This window comes from Astyanax mexicanus, chromosome 21, assembly GCF_023375975.1.
Source record: "Astyanax mexicanus isolate ESR-SI-001 chromosome 21, AstMex3_surface, whole genome shotgun sequence".
NCBI classification, from domain to species: domain Eukaryota; kingdom Metazoa; phylum Chordata; class Actinopteri; order Characiformes; family Acestrorhamphidae; genus Astyanax; species Astyanax mexicanus.
The window spans coordinates 16,012,405-16,028,887 of NC_064428.1; the positions used below are offsets into that span (position 1 = coordinate 16,012,405).

Genomic DNA, 16,483 nt, shown 5'->3' on the forward strand with positions numbered 1-16,483 from the left:
GATTTTCTCCTCTTTATTTCAGTACATTGATTACCATGCCACTAGGAGAGAAGAAAAAGAAGAAGAAAAGTGGAAAACCGCTTGGCATTGATGGAATGCTCCGACAGTTTCATAAAGAGAAGCTGAATCAGCTGCAGGTGTTTAATACTAAGGGGAAGGAGGTGGTTACTCCAGCTGACAGTGTCTCCACCACCCAGACGGAGGTCCCAGAAGAGTCCGCCTTGGCCGATCCGCTCCTAACGCTCATTGGATCCGCGAGTGCAGACGAGCTCCTCCAGGCCGTGAAAGCAGCAGATCAGGACTTTGACCTTGATGGGCTTTTGACAGCGGACCAGGACACTGGTTCTCAAGGCCTGGTGGAGAACCAAGAAGACACAGTGTTATCCCAGCCAACAAAACCTCCTACTTTACTTCCTGATGGATTACCTCCCATGCTGGAGCTATACATCGAAGAACTTACTCAGGTATTGTTTGTGATCCCAGTTAAAAGGATTAAATGGGGTCTTTTACTCTGCAGATTTCACCATCTCACACTGTGTTTTATTTCCCACAACATTTACTCTCATTAGGCAATCAAGGACATGGAAGGAGAGAACAAGATGGAGCTCTTTGCTCCAGAAATAAACAACGTTTTGCTACAGTAAGTCATGTTTCATATGAGAATTTTCCTGAAAACTGAAAACAGCAAATATTATTGCTACATGGGCCATTCCACTGAAGAGGTGCCATTCGTTGTTGTAACTCTTCCATATTTTTTTAAAACTCTGAATCTAATAACATATACAGGGGTTGGACAATGAAACTGAAACACCTGTTTTTAGAGCACAATAATGTATTGTGGTGACGGACAGTTCTGGTGGAAACAGGAGAGTTGAGGTGCACATTGAATTCTGCCGTGATTTGATCAGCAGTGGTTTTATGTTTTTCGGATACAATCCGGGTTAGCACCCGAACATCCCTTTCAGACAGCTTCCTCTTACATCCACAGTTAATCCTGTTGGATGTGGTTGGTTCTTCTTGGTGGTATGCTGACATTTTCCTGGATACCGTGGCTCTTGATACATCACAAAGACTTGCTGTCTTGGTCACAGATGCACCAGCAAGACGTGCACCAACAATTTGTCCTCTTTTGAACTCTGGTATGTCACCCATAATGTTGTGTGCATTGCAATATTTTGAGCAAAACTGTGCTCTTACCCTGATAATTGAACCTTCACACTCTGCTCTTACTGGTGCAAAGTGCAATTAATGAAGATTGGCCACCAGGCTGCTCCAGTTTACAGTAATAAAAACTCCCACACTAAAATAACAGGTGTTTCAGTTTCATTGTCCCACCCCTGTATATTCAACTATTCAAACCATGTACTGGTCAATCTCAGGCAGCTTCTAAACCAAAGCCAAAGATGAGATTGACCTCCTGAGTTATAGTTACACTAAGATCAAATATGATAACCTAGGGACACAAATAAAATGTGTAATTTAACTTAAATATTATGGATTTGTTAAAAATATATATTGTAAAGCATAGATGGGATTTGGAGTCACACAGCAGTGCAAAAAATTACATCTGTGAAGGATTTTATTAATAATTATTTTATGATAAGAATTATAGTGAATGCTATTTTTTCAGTGTTCTATGTAGTTTTTATTATTTTTTAATTACATTTCTTACTTGCAATTGCAATTAGGTCAGTGTACACTCTGCTTAAAAATAAAAGGTATTATACAGTTATTTAAACTAGAGATCTAGTAATTGTTGCATGAAGTGAATAGATTCACTAGCTTTTGACCAGCATATGGTATGCTTTTTTTTTTTTTTTTTTTGTCTAAACGACCAGCTGGCCTAAAATCTGACTTTTTTTTTTTCTTTTAGCAGGTATATTTGCATAAGACCTCTGAAATCATTTAGTATGCCTGTGAAGGTAGCCACAAATTGCACTTTATAGTTCTGGGCATTTTGTATTGATCCAGCAATTTTCATATCTGAGCAAGCCTTTATATATTCAGCATCTGAATCTATCGACTTTTGAATATTTTCATTGTGTGTATGTATGTGTGTGTGTTTGTTTTTTGTCTCTGTGTGTTTATAGTGTGGCGGTTAAGTCTAAGGAGGTGTCTGATAAGGTACGTTCAGGAATCTTTTCCTACCTGGCATCACAGCTTTCCTGCAAGAAAGGCACTCTGCTTAAACGAGCCAAGAAACTCCACCTCCTTCATCTGGTCAGTAACTATGATCCTCTGGAAGGAGAGAAACTAAACTTAAAGTAAATATGATGCTGTATTAAAGTTAATATTGGAATTATTAGACTTAGGGCAGGGGTGTCCAAACTGCGGAGATATTTTAGAAATAAAATGAAAGTTGGCCCGCTGTTAAGCAGGTTTTTATAATGTGAGATTCAAAGTTTGAAAAGCGGAGAGGGTGCTCAGTTGTAGCGCAGAAAAACGGGCCAAAAAGTCTAAAAGCGGAGAGAGTGCGCAGTTGTAGCGCAGAAAACGGGCCAAAGAGTCTAAAAGCGGAGAGAGTGCGCAGTTGTTGCGCAGAAAAAAGGGCCAAAGAGTCTAAAAGCGGAGAGAGTGCGCAGTTGTAGCGCAGAAAAACGGGCCAAAGAGTCTAAAAGCGGAGAGAGTGCGCAGTTGTAGCGCAGAAAAACGGGCCAAAGAGTCTAAAAGCGGAGAGAGTGCGCATTTCTAGCGAAGAAAAACGGGCCAAAGAGTCTAAAAGCGGAGAGAGTGCACAGTTGTAGCGCAGAAAAACGGGCCAAAGAGTCTAAAAGCGGAGAGAGTGTGCGGTTGTAGCGCAGAAAAAGGCTTCAAATATATTTCTCCTTCTGGCCAACAACAAAAAAAGTTTGGACACCCCTGACTTAGGGTAACAAGCCTGCATTCACCAGAAGAAACCCATAGGCTCATTTATGCTCAATCATAAGCATGGATATGATGCATCATCCTGCCAACATTGGCAGCATTCTAAGCGAGACCTATCTAGCATGTTGCTTTACAGCAAAGCAGAAAATTGCCTGCTTACAAACTGACTGAATCACTAAGTGTAAGTTTGGTTAAATTAGCCTTAATCTGTCAGGGAAATTAATTTAATGTGTGATGTGACTGTTTGCTTTGCAGGTTAGTTTTTTTTTTATTATTGCAAAATATTGTTTTGCATGAAGTAGAAGTTCACAATCGATTATGGAGGCTAGACTGTGTCTTAAGACTGTGCCTGATATATATTAAATATATATATAGATATAGTAACATGAAATACATACTTGAATACTTAAGTTTTGGTTCAGGCACTGAATTCTGCATCCATTGTCAGGGTGATCATCTAAGGGACCTGTTACAAAAACTGGAAGAGGCAGTTACCAGAACCATGCCGGAGCAGATCGACCGTTTCAACGACAACTGCCAAGCTCACTCTGAAGCAAAAGCTGCCAAGTACGCCACCTATTTTACTGCCATCATATAAACCATTTGTATTAACAAATAAAGACAGTTTTTAGAGTAAAGGTAGTTTTAACAGGTCTGTCAAACCCAATGATGGTATATAAGCATGGAGAGTGCAATCATTATCAAAACTGAGGCCACCAGCGGTCTCGAGCAGGGGTAGACAGTTAATTTTCCCAATGGGCCACATATAACACTGGGACTGTTTTAGAGGGTCAGTTTGGCTCAATATTCGTTTTATCTCTTTAAAAAATGCAGTAATTATATGTTTTTTATAAGCGATTACTGAAAAGAGTAGATTTTACAATTAGGTATTATGAAAAGGTGTAACAGGCACTGTGGTAACATCAATAGTATATGATTTATTTACGTTCATATAAACAATTATGAACAAAATGTTTGTGTGTTTGCATTAAAAAACAGTATTAAATTATACAGCATGACCTCACTTACTGTATTTCTTTGGAGTTTTTTTTTTGTTCATTGATGGGCTTAAACAAATCTCTACTCTCCAGACTCTAGTTGCAAATTTGAGATCATAGCAAAGAGTTTTGGCTTTGTTTTTTATAGAACAGAAGGGATTAGATCTTCAGCATCCCTGTTTTCTACAGTCATTGGTTTTATATAAATGTTCTTTAATTTGCTCTGTGTTTCCAGACTGGAGGCTGAGAAAGAACAGAGAGCAGTGGATGGATCTGATGAAGAAGAGGAAGAGAAAGGTGGAAAGCGAGTCTTCGGGCCTCGCAAAAGATTCAAATGGACAGAAGAGATCAGGTTTCAGCTTTGTGAAAATAATTGTGCTATATCTCATTAACAAGATTGTCCTCTGTAATATAACCTATTTTTTTTTGCAATTAAAATCCTTTAATTTTCCTAAAATTTGTCACCATTTAGTGCACCATTTAATCCAGTGTGTCTTATGCATGAATTCTACCTGTCAGGTTGTAAGGAGCAGTAAAGCCACTGAATTACAAGCTGAAGTTCAGCGTTAAACAGGAGTTTCAGTTTAGTTCTCCAGCACCGAGGCTGAAGCAGCCTTAGCTTTAGCTGCTAACCGCGCCACGCGCTAGCTCTTTCACCGTTCAGAGTTGAGTATATCAGACTGTAGCCCGCACATTTACTGTGTTAAAAGAAGTATTGTGGGATGAACCACTAACTAATATCACCCTGGTTTACTGAAACACTCAGGGTTCCTCAGTGTAGCGCTGTCGGGCGGCATTAGCTGCAGCTAGTGCTAGCGGTTAGCTGCTAATGCTAATGCTATTGCACCCAGCCTTGGTGGAAATCTGTAAATCCAAGCTTAATGTGAATAAACAGAAGCGCTTTACTCACCCAAATAAACAGCTTTCCGAAGAGAAATTTGCGTGCATTAAAATCCATTGCTAATTTGACTTTAAAAGAAAATGTTTTGTTTTTATTACAATTTTGTTTACTTAACTTAGCTTTACTGAACTAGAAGGAAAAAATGGCGACACCCCTGTCCTTACTAAAGTTGCATAATGTGTCTTATAATCCAGTGCGCCTTATGTATGAAAATAAAACAGAAAATAGACGTTTACTGATAGTGTGCCTTATAATACGGTGCACCTTATAGTGTGAAAAAATCGATAGTGTGAACTAAATGGACAAAAGTATTAGGACAGCCTTTCATTCATTGTTTTTTCTGAAATGAAGGGTATTACAAAAACAAACCTATTATAGCTAGGATTTAGGATGTTTTATATTAGTTTTATTTAGATTTGATTGCATTTTACTTCAAGAGCATTAGTTAGGTGAATATGTTAGCTAGTCACCCCACCTCATCCTTTAAGGAATTAGATGGAGCACCATCTTTCCAGAGAACACAATTCAACTGCTCCTCAGCTCAATGCTGGGGGGACATTAAATCCATTTTCCCAATGCCTGGCATCCAACATTGTGCCATATTAATCTGCATATTAAAAGGAGTCTGATTTTATAGACAGTACTTCTCTACAGACACTAGACACATCTGTCTTAGCAAAGTCTGCAAATAAGTCACTGAATGCATTCATTAGAAAAGGGTTTCCACAAAGTTTGGACATATATTGTAAATAAAATGAAAAACACTAAAATGGGCATTTTCTGGAACATATTTTTGATTTGCATGTTTGACTTTGTGTATGCCCTTTTTAGGGAGCTTCTGTCGGAGGTTGTGAAGATGAAGATGAACTGCTATGAGCTTGAAACTGCTGGTGGCCCAAGTTTGGAAGAGTATCTGAGAACGTTTCTGGAGGACAATGTAAAACCACTGTGGCCTAAAGGGTGGATGCAGTCCAGGTAACTTTGTCTTTTGCCTCTCAGTGACTCACATAGGGTGTTAAAATCATTCTGTTTTAACATGAATTTGAATACAAGATTTATATTTAGAATAATGATAGTTGTAACTTGCAGGCAAACAGGGCAACCACAATATTACGGTTATTCTTCCGGGTTGCCCAAACTTTTTATTCCAGTTTATATCAGTTTACGTCTGCTTACGTGCTTATTTTTTAATATTTTATAGTAAAATAAAGACTGACCAGGGTTTCCCAAACTTTTGAAAGCACTGTAAAATAATTCAGATGACTTAAAGTAACTCATGTACAGTGTCAGTTTGAACACACCCTAATTTAAGTGTTTTGTCATTATTTTAAAATGTTATGTATTGTAGATACTTAAATACTAAAATTATCCAAACTATGAAGAAAAAAACATATGGAATTATTTAGTAAACATAAAATCTGTTAAATAAACCAGAATATGTTTATATATTTTAAACATTTCAAAGTAGCACCTCTTGCACACATTTTCTCAGTCAGCTTTCAGTTAATCACCTGGAATGGCTTCAGCTGTGCTGAACTTGTCAATAGTTAATTACTTAAATTCCTTTTCTCTTAATGTGTTTAAGAGCATCAGTTGTAAAGTTGTGAAGAGGTAGAGGTACAGGTATACAGTGAATAGTGAATATTTGAGTAATATTCTAATCCAGATTATGGCAAGAACTACCCAACTAAGTAAAGAAATTAATGACTAAGAAATGAAGGTCAGTCATTCAGAAAAAAATGATGAACTTTGAAAGTATGCCCAAGTGCGGTCACAAAGGCCATTAAAATGTTATGATAAAACTGGCTCTCATCAGGAAATGAAGAGCAGTTGTTACCTCTGTTGCACAGGATAAGTTAATCAAAGTTACCAGCCTCAGAAACTGATAAAATTAAACAGCTCCTCAGATAAGAGCGCCTAAATGCTTTACAGAGTATTTTGGGTTGTTTAACACTTTTAAGTTACTACATGATTCCTTATGTGTTCCTTCATAATCTGAGTGACACTATTACCACTGCTTACATACGTTTGACTTGTCCTGTACATGAATGTGCTTGTAAACAAGGAGGATAGAGTACAAGACTTATTTCCATTAAGGTTCTTGATGTAGAACAGAATATATATCGGCCAGTAGAGGTCAGCAGAGTGCTGTCTGGTTCAGAACATGCATATTTTTAAATGTCCTCCATGTTTCAGTCTCAGATTTGTCTCTTTCTGAGCCTTGTTTTGACCATCCGTACAGGATCCTGCTCATCGAGAGCCGGAGAGTACATGGCCACATTACGGGTGTAGTGTAAGTGTGAAGATGTGTTTTACTAAAGCTGTAAAGTACAGTAATTTTACTGTATGATGGTACAACCCCAGTTCTAATAAGTTGGGATGCTGTGGGAAATATAAATAAATGTAAGTTAAAAAACTAAATGCAATGATTTGCATTGAGGCAGGCATTTTCAGCACCCAGACTCTTCTTCTGCAAAGCCAGTCTGTTGTGATGGATGCAGTATGTGGTTCAGTACTGTATTGCTGAAAATATACAAGGCTTTCTCTGAAAGCAAAGTTGCCTGGATGAAAGCATGCATTTTAAATCCCTTCATATACTGTTCAGTATTGATAGAAGGGGTCTGATACATCATATATCATATCATATATCATATACTCAATTATATCTATTGCAAAAATATCCTAACATATCGATCAGGGTACAACTTTTTTACTGTTTGTAGAAAAAGTAAAATTTCCCATAAAATATCTACTAGAGACTGATTATATCTGCCAAGTCTCATTTATTTTACCCAATTATTGGATATATGGAGTGCATTGTTAGTATTGTGACATGTTGGATCATTGACTTGTGTTACAGTCTAGTAAAAATCTCAATTAGCAATAATATCTTTAAATTAAATGTAATTCATTTTGATGCAGTGATGTATTCTTGATTTATTATTTTTTTAATTCAATGTTTTGTCATATCGCCCACCCCTAACTGATTAGTCCATTTCCAGATGTGAAAGCTGCCCACATTATAGGCACTAATGCAACTTCTTATTATTAGAGATGCATGCTTTCAAAACTGTGCACTGATAACAAGCTGGATGGTCCATTTCTTCAGTCCACAGGACACAGCGTCCATGGTTACTAAAAAGAATTTCATTTATTGCCCATTTAAAAATTAACTTATGATCATGTTGACATGACTTTTTTTTTTTTTCATAAAACAGCTTTAACTTGCATATGTATATTTTACACACCATCCCAACTTTATTATAATTGGGGTTGTAAATTAACTCTATGACTATAACTCTAATTTATATATTTATCTGTACAGGGCAAGGAAAAAATCACTGGCTGCTCCAAAATCTAAAAAGGCAAGTTTTAGGAAATGGAATTGAACCTTGGTGACCACTGATATACTGTGGTTTGCAAAAATATTCATACACTTTCACTTTTTGTCACCTTACTACCACAAAATGCGATGTATTTTATTGACATTTTAAGTGATAGACCAACAGAAAATGGCACATAATTGTGAAGTGGAATGAGAGAATGCGTTTTTGACCTATGCGTTAAACGCTATGCGTGGCTGGAAAAGTAACACTACTATGAAACATGGTGGTGGCAGAATCATGCTGTGGGGATGCTTTTCATCAGCAGGGACAGAGTTGGGAAGCTGGTCAGAGTTAATGGGAAAATGAATGGAGATAAATACAGGGCAGAAATCCTGGAAGGAAACCTGTTGAGACTGGGGAAGAGATTCACCTTCTAGCATGGCAATGACCCTAAACATACAGCCAGAGCTACAGTGGAATAATTTAGATCAAAGAAATGAAAGACATGAAAATTGCTGTTCAAAGACGCTCTCCATCCAGCTCGGCTGAGCTAGAGCAATTTTGCAAAGACGAATGAGGTAAAAATCTCAGTCTCTAGATGTGCAAAGCTGGTAGAGACAAACCCCAAAAGACTTGCAGCTGTTATTGCATCAAAAGGTGGCTCACACTTTCCAGGTTTTTATTTGATTATATATTTTTTAAACCATGTATTATTTGTTATGCTCTATTTTGTGTTGGTCTTTTACTTAAAATCGCAATAAAATACATTTAAGTTTGTAGTTATAAGGTGACAATGTGCAGAATTTCAAGGGATATAAATACTTTTAAAAGCCACTGTATAGTACAGTATATAACTGACTGAGTATATAACCTTTTTCCTATTTCTCATCCACTTATCAACAGATTGTTTTCATCTCTGAGAAATCTGGGGAGATCCACCCAACTCCAGCGATGAAAGGGTTACAAGGAGCTGCTGCACCTCAGCGCAAGCGTATCAGTCTGCCTTTGAGCCTCCAACAAGCCCCCCAGAACACTGTGAGCAGACCCCCAATAGACACACAAGTGTCTGCTTATTTTTCTCCTCCGCAGCCGGAGCTGCAGCAGATCAGAGGAGATGTGGGAAAATCCTCTCAAGGCAGGAATCAGGTATCTCAGCCTGCAGTAGATGGGAAGCCTCTGCCCGGCGTTCAGACGGGCAGCACAGGGGCAGCACTTCCTGTTGATTCGGCTCAGAGGATCTCGTCCAGTCCTGGAGTGGCTTCAGCCCTGAAGCGAGTTCCTGCAGGGGAGAAGAAAGCTCAGAAGCTGATGCTGGTAGCTCCACCTGCTGCTGCTGAAGGAGACTCTGCGGCGGTGCAGGGTGTGGCCAGACTGCTCACCACCACCTCGTTTTGCAAAGCACCAGTTTCTGTGGCTGTAGTGAGTATCTGCAATTACTGTGTTGGCACCCTTAATATTTTTACAGAAAATGTTTCTCTCAGAAAATTACTACAATGACACGTTTTATTATACACATGTTCATTCTCTTGTGTATTGGAACAATGCACAAACAGAGGACAAAAAGGCAAATTTGACAAAATTCCCAAAAAATCATTGCCACTCTCAACTTCATATTTAGTTGCACATCTTTTGGAATAGAAACTGAATTGAGTCACTTCCTAAACCATCAATAAGCTTCTTAAACATATATGTTTCCACTGTCCTCAAGACAGTGCTCTTCTCCTCTTTCTGTTCTCGATGCAGAGTGTAGCATACACAGACACACAGAGAGTCAGCTTCTCTTTTTTTAAATCTGGTTTCAGCGGGTATTTATTTTTATTTTGCCACAGGTGACGTATGTATCCACAATTTTGAAAAGGTGCCAATTTTGTTCAGCCCTTTTTTTTTTGCATAAAATTTTCAATTTTGCCTTTCTTTCTCAGTTTTGTTCTGTTGTTCAAATCCACACAAAGGAAATAAAGAGCTGTATAACAAAGCATGTGCTGTTGCAAACATTTTCTGAGAGAAATATTTAATTTTGCCAAAACGTTTGGCCTTGACTGCAATAGTAATTGATGCATTTTTACTTTTCATTAGTGTTTATTATTTGTAATGTTTCTTACTTAATTCATAGAGTAGTGTTGAGGTTAAAATCATTTCATATTGATGATACTTTTAAAAACAGGAAAAGTAAACAAAAATTGCTGCAGGTACAAATAGACCTGGGCGATATGGCCCCCAAAACAATCTTCGATTTTTAAGAAAGAAATCACATTTTCGATTTAAATTGATTTTTTTTCTTCCCCTACTAAAAATCAAATTAAAGATGATAAAGAAATGGTTAAAAACTATTTTTTTATTTCTTAAGTTTCTACTTAAATGTCCCCTTTGTGGTTAAAGTGCAACCAGAAACAAGCAAAGGTACAAGTTTAGGTACTGACACAATGCACCCTCAAACTTAAAAAATAAATAAATAAACCCACACTCAAAAAAACAAATAGAAAGAAATAAAATGGCGCCCTTTTTGATAAAACTTACAAAATAGAAAACAATTACAATTTAATAAGCTATTAAGTAAAGACTTTTCCCCATTGGGCTTGAATTGCAAAACAAAGCTTTTAAATAAGTGCCAGTGTTCTATAAAACGAGATGATCTTTTCTCATGAATATGAAACAAATCATAAACTGTAGTGCATACAGAACCTGGTACACGGTTGGAAGATGTGTCAGGGACAGTTGCTTGTTTTACTTTAGATGGGGAGCTAGAGCTGCTGCTGCTGCTGCTGCTGCGTTCATTCCGTTGGGAGCAGCACTTCTCCCACTCCGCTTCTGTTTAAGGTGTAGAGATAAATTGGTCGTGCTGCTTCGTTTAGAAGCAATCTGTTTAAACACACCTTACAGCGAGGACCTGTTTGGTCCATGTCCGACGCCGCAAAACCGAACTCCAGATCCGTTTCTGGGCACAAGCTACGCCTTCATGTTGTGTGTGTGTGTGTGTGTGGAGAACCCAAAATCCATTTCACACAAGAGTTCTCCTTTAATTGACAATGAAAACGCCATCTAGATCCATTTTAGAATGGTACATATTTTCATTCTTTAATCCAGACCTCTTTTTGTCTCTACAGGCAGCTGTGGAAAGTTCTTGTGGGGATCCAGCTCTCCCGACTCCATCCCTCTCCCTCCAGGCCTCGTCTTACCCCAACGTTCCACAATCTGGAGGTTTAACAAGCTTAGTCCCTCTGCATGCTTTACCCTTCCCCGGACTAACTTACGCCAGCAAAACGTCTGGACACGCCCAGATCTGCAAAGACTCCATACTAACCAGTCCAGGACCCGGAACCTTCCAGTATGGTCTCACACATGGTGAGGGAAAACTGATATTTTAGATATAAAAATCTACATTTTTTTCCAAATAAATTAAGATATACACTTTCTGACTAAATTAACTCACATCTGTGATGACAATGACCATTTCTCATGTTGTGTTCTCTCTCTCTCTCTCTCCTCTTTCTCTCTCAGGTATTTACTCTGCACTGTGTTCTAGTGTTCTCTATCCTCTCTCTGGTCCTGTCTCCTCCTCTCCGTCCTCTCTCCATGCTCTGTCTACTAGGCCCTGTCCTTTAGGTGATCTTACAAAATTGTGGGCGCACTTTCATCTGGTGGTGTTTTTGTTTTTCTTGATTTCTTCTCATGTTCATCTCATTTTGCTGCATTTTTTATAGAACAGATAGAAGTTCTCCGTCAGAGAAATTCACTTCTAGTTCAGTAGGATTACAGTTCCACAGAGTATGATCTTTCTTTTTAAGCAGTAAAAAAAATCATTTAAATTACTTAAACTGCAGCCATCCAGGACTGTGAGTGAATATCTCTGTACAAAATGTTAAAGTTCCAGAACATACATATTCATATATTATATTACAGACTATAAGGTAGAGCTGGACGATTATGGCCAAAAAAAATCTTGATTATTTTACAAAAAAAAATATTTCGATTGGATTTCGATAATTTTTTTCCTCCTTCTAAAATTCAAACTACAGATGACAAACCAAAATAAAGGAAAACAATAGTTTTGAACCATTTCTTTAACTTAAATCTCTCTTTTGGGGTTCAGGTGCAAACCATACCATTTATAAATAGTGAGTAAAATGCAGTTTTTAAAACAGTAGGATTACCAATTTTACACTGCTGAAGTAACATTTACACTGTTTTTCGCTACAAGCTCAGTACGTTTGCGTTTGACTGTGTTTAGAGTGTTTGGCTTGTTTTTTTGCAAACTTGTCTGTGGGAGGCACTGGTAACCAGGTCAAACATTTATGAAATGAGTAGCTTTTTTGCATATTTTAGATTTAAAAAAATGTCTGTATGTAAAGATGAAAAATCGTGATTACCATTTTAAGAATTGCATTAAAACTGTAGTTCGAATAATCATTTAATAGTGAAAATCGGCCAGCAATAACATAAGGTGCACCAGCAATGAACGTCTATTCTGTTGGTCTATTTTTATATATAAGGTGCACCATATTATAGGCACATTTTTAAGCAACACAAGGGAAATTAAGTAAACAAAACTGTAATTCTAAAAAAAAAAAAAAAAAAAACATTTTCTTTTAAAAGTCAAATGAGTGCTGGATGTTAATCTATACATATTTTTCTCCTGAAAACTGTTTATTTGGGGGGACTAAGCTTAGATTTCGAATATTTTAACAGCTTCGTTAGTAACAGCAGCAATTAGCAGCAGTGTTAGCCGCGGTTAGCAGTGCTTAGTGCTAGTTAACACAGTTCAACAGAGCTACACTGAGGACCCTGAGTGTTCCGGTAAGCCAGGGTGCTATCAGTTAATCTCACATAGCTTGTTTTAACACAGTAAACATGCAGACTATAGTCTGATATACTCGCCTCTGAATGGCAAAAAAGTTAGCGCTGTGGTTAGCGGCTAATGCTAATACTGTTCCATCCTCAGTGCTAAAGAACCTTCACTAAAACTCCCTTATAAACGCTGTACTTCAGCAGAGTGTATTGTTAGTGTAATTTAACCTGCCTGGTAAAATTCATACATAATGTGCAGTTAACGGATTTTTAAAAAATGCGCTATATTGATCTTCTAAAAAAAAAAAAAAAAAAACATATTTCACACATCACATATTTGTTTTGCTTCTTATGTGATTGTTGTCTGTGTCATTGTTGAACTAGGCTTGTAATTAGGGGTTCAATTTTCTAAGTAAAATTTAATTCCCCATGTCGTGCTAGAATATAGCATGGCTTTCTCAGAGTGGGTAGATGGCTCGCTCTTCCTACATCACTCTCATTGTGATGATAGTCAGCACTGTCGTCTGTTGGTTGATGTATCAGAGCTGGAGATCCAACACTTTCCTCCAAAAACACCAGCTACCTGGTAATGCTGCTTTGGCAGCAGCTGGAATAAAGATGGTGGCCGAATTCACGTTAAATATATTTTTGAGAGTTTAGATTTAGAGTATTTTGCAAATCTGTATTTTTTTTTATAAGTTAACAAGTTCATTAACTAAAAATAAATACATTAAGAAAGTTGTGTTTTAATTATAGCATGTCAGTTCAATTAAATGAAGAGCAGCAGGAGATAAAGCATTTTCATAACCTCAATGATTTATCTCAGTGCTAAATCTAGTTAAACTGCACCTGAAAAGCTGATTAGCTAAAACATGGAGTGTATTTGATAGTTGGGTCAGATCGATGTTGGATTGGTATCATTCTTACCACAAAAAAAAACACCCCATAGTTTGTTTGGGAGTGGTCTCTGTGAGGTTGTTTTGGTCTGCACTCGACCTGCCAAAACCAACCACACCAATGGTACAAATGAACCAGAGCCCATTTTTACCAGAATAAATAGAGCTGTTGAAAAAAAACCCTTATACTGCTCCTACCAATAAATGATCAATATTGCTCTGTAGAGGCTAGTTTTCAAAGTGGTTCTCACCACTGTAATGCAACATAATTCTTTCTCGTCGACTCTCTTTACCTGTAAGCAGGCCTCCCAATAAGAAACTATGGCTAAATCATCATCATTTTTTAATGTGCAAATTTCTAGGGCTGCACGATATTGGATTTTTTTTTTGTAAACGATATATATCATGAGATTAAACAATTCAGGGCCTGTGACATCATCAGCCCCAACCCCACCTGTGCACTGTCTCTCATTAGAGATCTGGGCCAACCGAGAGCTGAGTCAGTGCTTTAGAGTCTTTAGAGGCTGATTACTCAAACTTAAAGACAAACAGCAAAATAACAATAATTGGGCATTTAAAGAGCTTTTTAAATGGTAAATAAGTGTTTTCCTAGGATTAAAAGCGTGATTCCGGCTGTAACTGGAAAGATCTGCACAAAAAGGTGCACAGCTTTCGACTGCTGCGTTTACAAGCAAGATCCCAGCCATGCGTTTAACTCGTGTTAACACCCGCTCCCCCTCCTCCTCTCGCTTCTCAGGCAGCAGCAGCCTGTCACTCACACAGACACAGAGACAGCTCTGTGTAGCTACTCCTTGTGTCAAGAATCAAAACATTGCAACATGATGTGTTTAATATAATTGCCTTAAGTGACATTGCACATCCTGCGATGAGATTATTGCGCATGCTCACATTGTGATGACAATGCTTAAACAATATATCGTGCAGCCTTTATCATTTCTATGCATTTTCATGCTGAAATTGTGATTCATTTGCTTTTATTACTCATTATATCTCATTGTTCACCATATATACAGCTTTATTTAATCACTGTCTAAGTTCTGTTTTTTGTGTCTAAAACAGATGGAAGTCAGATTCACGCAGAAGGTGCCAACGCTCAGAGAAAACTGCACTGAAGAGAGGAACCGCGGTTCTCTATTCTTTAAAATAATGTCCTCATGAATGAACTGGACTCTAAAGTGGTGAGACCACAACGGTGTTAAAGACTGAGTCAAGTGACCGCCCACCTTAAATACATAATTACACATTTCACCATTTCTACTTTAAATACATCAACAACAGAAACTGAAAAGTGTTACACTAAGCTGATGGAGAAGCTACACGCGTGAAAATAACCCAGTTCAGACTATGTGCTACTATTACTACTAATCCAGACTAGGCATGTGACCATCAGTGCATCAAGAATGTGGTAGTGGTGCCTTTAATAATATTCATGATTATTAATAACAATAATAATATTTTCTTTTCCTTTTTGAGTTTTGTCTTTACTGTAATATCTGCACTTAAGGACTTTTGAAGCTGATGCTTTCTTCTTCTTCGTCTTCTTCTGCCTGAGATCTTTTAAATGTTTCTCCTTTGAGTTCTTTTTGTCTTTACTGTAATATCTGCACTTAAGAACGTAGGCTTAAGGCACTTTGTTCTTTTTACCCTTTCCTGTCTAAAATTCTCTATTACTTTTCACAATCCTTCTTATTTTTTTAGTTCCTGCCTATCAGCTCCTAACATTATGCTTTAAACAGCATTCCATGTACTTTCCAAAGACCTTGTAGAGCAGTATGTGTACGAGACTGATCTCCTCAGCTTTAGACAGTTAACTCTTTAGCTGATTAGTTTTTCTATCTTTCTTTCTTTCATCAGTTGGCACTGATTTATGTTTTATGTGACATGGACTGAAGGTAATTTACAAAATGAACGCAAGGCGCTCACAATGAAAAGAGTCTTAATTAATGGACGGCTGAATTAGTTTTGCTTTTTTCCTGAAATGTAAAATGCCATTTATTTATTGTCTCAGGGATTCTTAAGGAAGAGGGTGTTGCATTAAGCACAAACTTGGGAGTAATAGCACTGCATGTAGTTTTGTATGTCCTAAAATGTGACTGAGCTAAGCTGATAAGATGGTATTGTTTATAAATAAAATATGCAAACAATATGGATGGCCTGATCTTTCCATTTATAATGTATGTCTGCACAAATAAACTTTTACAGAATTTTATTTTATTTGATTTGAACATTTTTTTTCTCCAGTTATTTGAAACATCATCCTATAGATCAGTGGTTCTCAGCCCTGGTCATTTAAATTGTATTTGTTTAACTTATTTATTTATTTGGAGACCATGCACATTATTCACCATTTTGTTTTTCACAAACAAATGTGAGCACAGTAATCACAAGTGTAATTACCCCAAATTAAGAATTTAGATGCATTGTTGTGAAATCAGATTTAGGGTGTTTTCACAACTGTAGTTTATTTCTTCACGTTCATTGACTTGGAAGTGCAAGTGCAACAAAATGTGTCCCAATAGACTATGTAAAAAAAAAAAAGCTTACTTTCTGCTTATTGGTCTGACCAGTCAGTGGCTGGAATTAGAAAGTAATTACAGGAAAACAGGTTGTATGTTCCACACTGTAGTTTTCATTTCATTTGTTCATAATTGCAGAGATTATCTGATTATGCTTTAGCATACCTCAAGAGAC

General features: G+C 37.4%; 1 protein-coding gene across 5 annotated transcripts in view; it reads left to right on the plus strand.

The window, feature by feature from the left end:
• Positions 1 to 15,938, plus strand: part of ubn1 (ubinuclein 1) — a 28,272-nt gene extending 12,334 nt beyond the window's left edge. For 2 of the 5 annotated variants that reach the window (XM_049469978.1, XM_007238138.4), the window contains 12 exons: positions 23 to 464; positions 570 to 640; positions 2,091 to 2,220; positions 3,314 to 3,432; positions 4,099 to 4,215; positions 5,596 to 5,739; positions 7,007 to 7,057; positions 8,090 to 8,129; positions 8,994 to 9,509; positions 11,195 to 11,432; positions 11,589 to 11,693; positions 14,852 to 15,938. In XM_049469978.1, coding sequence (XP_049325935.1) covers positions 23 to 464; positions 570 to 640; positions 2,091 to 2,220; positions 3,314 to 3,432; positions 4,099 to 4,215; positions 5,596 to 5,739; positions 7,007 to 7,057; positions 8,090 to 8,129; positions 8,994 to 9,509; positions 11,195 to 11,432; positions 11,589 to 11,693; positions 14,852 to 14,904 — 2,026 coding nt within the window. In that variant the 3' untranslated portion in view covers positions 14,905 to 15,938. The remainder of the gene's footprint in view (positions 1 to 22; positions 465 to 569; positions 641 to 2,090; positions 2,221 to 3,313; positions 3,433 to 4,098; positions 4,216 to 5,595; positions 5,740 to 7,006; positions 7,058 to 8,089; positions 8,130 to 8,993; positions 9,510 to 11,194; positions 11,433 to 11,588; positions 11,694 to 14,851) is intronic. The other 3 variants (XM_007238139.4, XM_007238140.4, XM_022674916.2) reach the window with 3 other exon arrangements.
• The last annotated feature ends 545 nt before the right edge of the window (positions 15,939 to 16,483 follow it).